Source organism: Bison bison, unplaced genomic scaffold, assembly GCF_000754665.1.
Source record: "Bison bison bison isolate TAMUID 2011002044 unplaced genomic scaffold, Bison_UMD1.0 scf7180017864223, whole genome shotgun sequence".
Lineage (NCBI taxonomy): Eukaryota > Metazoa > Chordata > Mammalia > Artiodactyla > Bovidae > Bison > Bison bison.
Genome location: NW_011494795.1, coordinates 809387 through 811108, shown reverse-complemented (window position 1 = coordinate 811108; position 1722 = coordinate 809387). Strand labels below are relative to the sequence as shown.

The 1722-nt window shown below is 53.3% G+C and overlaps 1 protein-coding gene across 1 annotated transcript in view; it reads left to right on the top strand.

Annotated features, from left to right (window-relative positions):
* Positions 1-1722, top strand: part of TRRAP (transformation/transcription domain-associated protein) — a 91628-nt gene that overhangs the window by 43839 nt on the left and 46067 nt on the right. Inside the window, exons 33-37 of the mRNA XM_010845741.1 lie at positions 183-302; positions 537-656; positions 1015-1179; positions 1274-1455; positions 1617-1695. Coding sequence (XP_010844043.1) covers positions 183-302; positions 537-656; positions 1015-1179; positions 1274-1455; positions 1617-1695 — 666 coding nt within the window. The remainder of the gene's footprint in view (positions 1-182; positions 303-536; positions 657-1014; positions 1180-1273; positions 1456-1616; positions 1696-1722) is intronic.

Genomic DNA, 1722 nt, shown 5'->3' with positions numbered 1-1722 from the left:
TCGTTTCCTCCGGCCACAGCTGGAAGCTGAGGTTGGCAAGTTGTGGCTTTCTACGTGTTAACTCTGCTTCTGTTGGCGAGCCTTGCGAACGTAGTAGAGCCTAGCAGGGTCTGTATGAGGTTGATGCCTTTGGCTGGTGCGATTAATTGGCCTGTTTTCTAATTTCTGACTTTCTCCATTAGGAGATGAAAATCTGCTCTGCCATCATAAACCTTTTTCATCTGATCCCAGCTGCGCCCCAGACTCTGGTCAAGCCTTTGCTAGAGGTCGTGATGAAAACCGAACGGGCCATGTTGATCGAGGTAAAGGCCAGGCTCAGGCTCATTCGGTTCTTCCTGCGTCTTTGACGGGGAATGTTTTGTGTCATGCTTCAGCTGGGTTCATCTAGCAGAGGAAGGTGTGGGGTGTTCATGTTGGCTTGTGGCGCGTGCAGTCCACTCATGAGGGGAGAAGGTGCACACGGAGCCGTGGGCAGTCGCTGGACCGGAGAGACCTCAGAGCCCCAGACAGTGCAGGTTTCACCGCGTGTCTTCCAGGCTGGCAGTCCCTTCAGAGAACCTCTGATCAAGTTCCTGACGCGCCACCCCTCGCAGACAGTGGAGCTGTTCATGATGGAGGCGACGCTGAACGACCCCCAGTGGAGCCGGATGTTCATGGTGGGAGCCGGGCTGGGACTGGGGTGCTGCTCTACAGTCTGAAATTTGTAGTTGACTGTTGAGGTTTTATTTTTCTCTGATATAACTTGAGCATTAGAAACATCGTGTCCTGCTGAGAAAAGCTCAGGTCCAGGAATCCTCCTTTGGAGGACTTTGATCGTAATGGATAAATGAGCTGCTCTAATTATGAAAACCAAGTGTCTAAAAAGTACTTTCTAAAGAGAGTGCTTTTGTAGTCTTTTTTTCTTTTTTTATTCTATCTCAGATTTAGGAAGAACCTTAGAGTTCATATCATCTAAAATATAAAATAGTTTGTGGGCTTTGATTAGCTTAAAACAGCTATTTGTTTTGTTTGCAGAGTTTCTTAAAACACAAAGATGCCAAACCTCTTCGAGACGTGCTGGCGGCCAACCCCAACCGGTTCATCACGCTGCTGCTGCCCGGTGGCACCCAGACCGCAGTGCGCCCCGGCTCGCCGAGCACCAGCACGCTGCGGCTGGACCTGCAGTTCCAGGCCGTCAAGGTAGCGCGGCTCCCCACCACGGCCGGTGCCCTGAACGTGCCGTCGGGATGCAGGGAGAGCCCCGCCGGCGTCCTCACTGTCTCCTCTTTGGCAGATCATCAGTATCATCGTTAAAAACGAGGATTCCTGGCTGGCCAGTCAGCACTCCCTGGTGAGCCAGCTGAGGCGTGTGTGGGTCAGTGAAACCTTCCAAGAAAGACACCGGAAGGAGAACATGGCGGCCACCAACTGGAAGGAGCCCAAGCTGCTGGCCTACTGTCTGCTGAATTACTGCAAGTGGGTGCATCTGGGCTCCGGTGCCTGTGGGCTCTTCTGAGGCGTGGGTCACGGGGTCCCTGTGTGTAGGCATGGCCTGTAGAGCATGGGCTGTGGCTCTGAGCAGCTGGAGGGTAGGTCGGATGTCCCGGCAGTTACGGCCCTCTCATTTGAACACGCAGGAAGAATTACGGAGATATCGAGCTGCTGTTCCAGCTGCTCCGGGCCTTCACTGGTCGCTTCCTCTGCAACATGACCTTCCTAAAGGAGTACATGGAGGAGGAGATT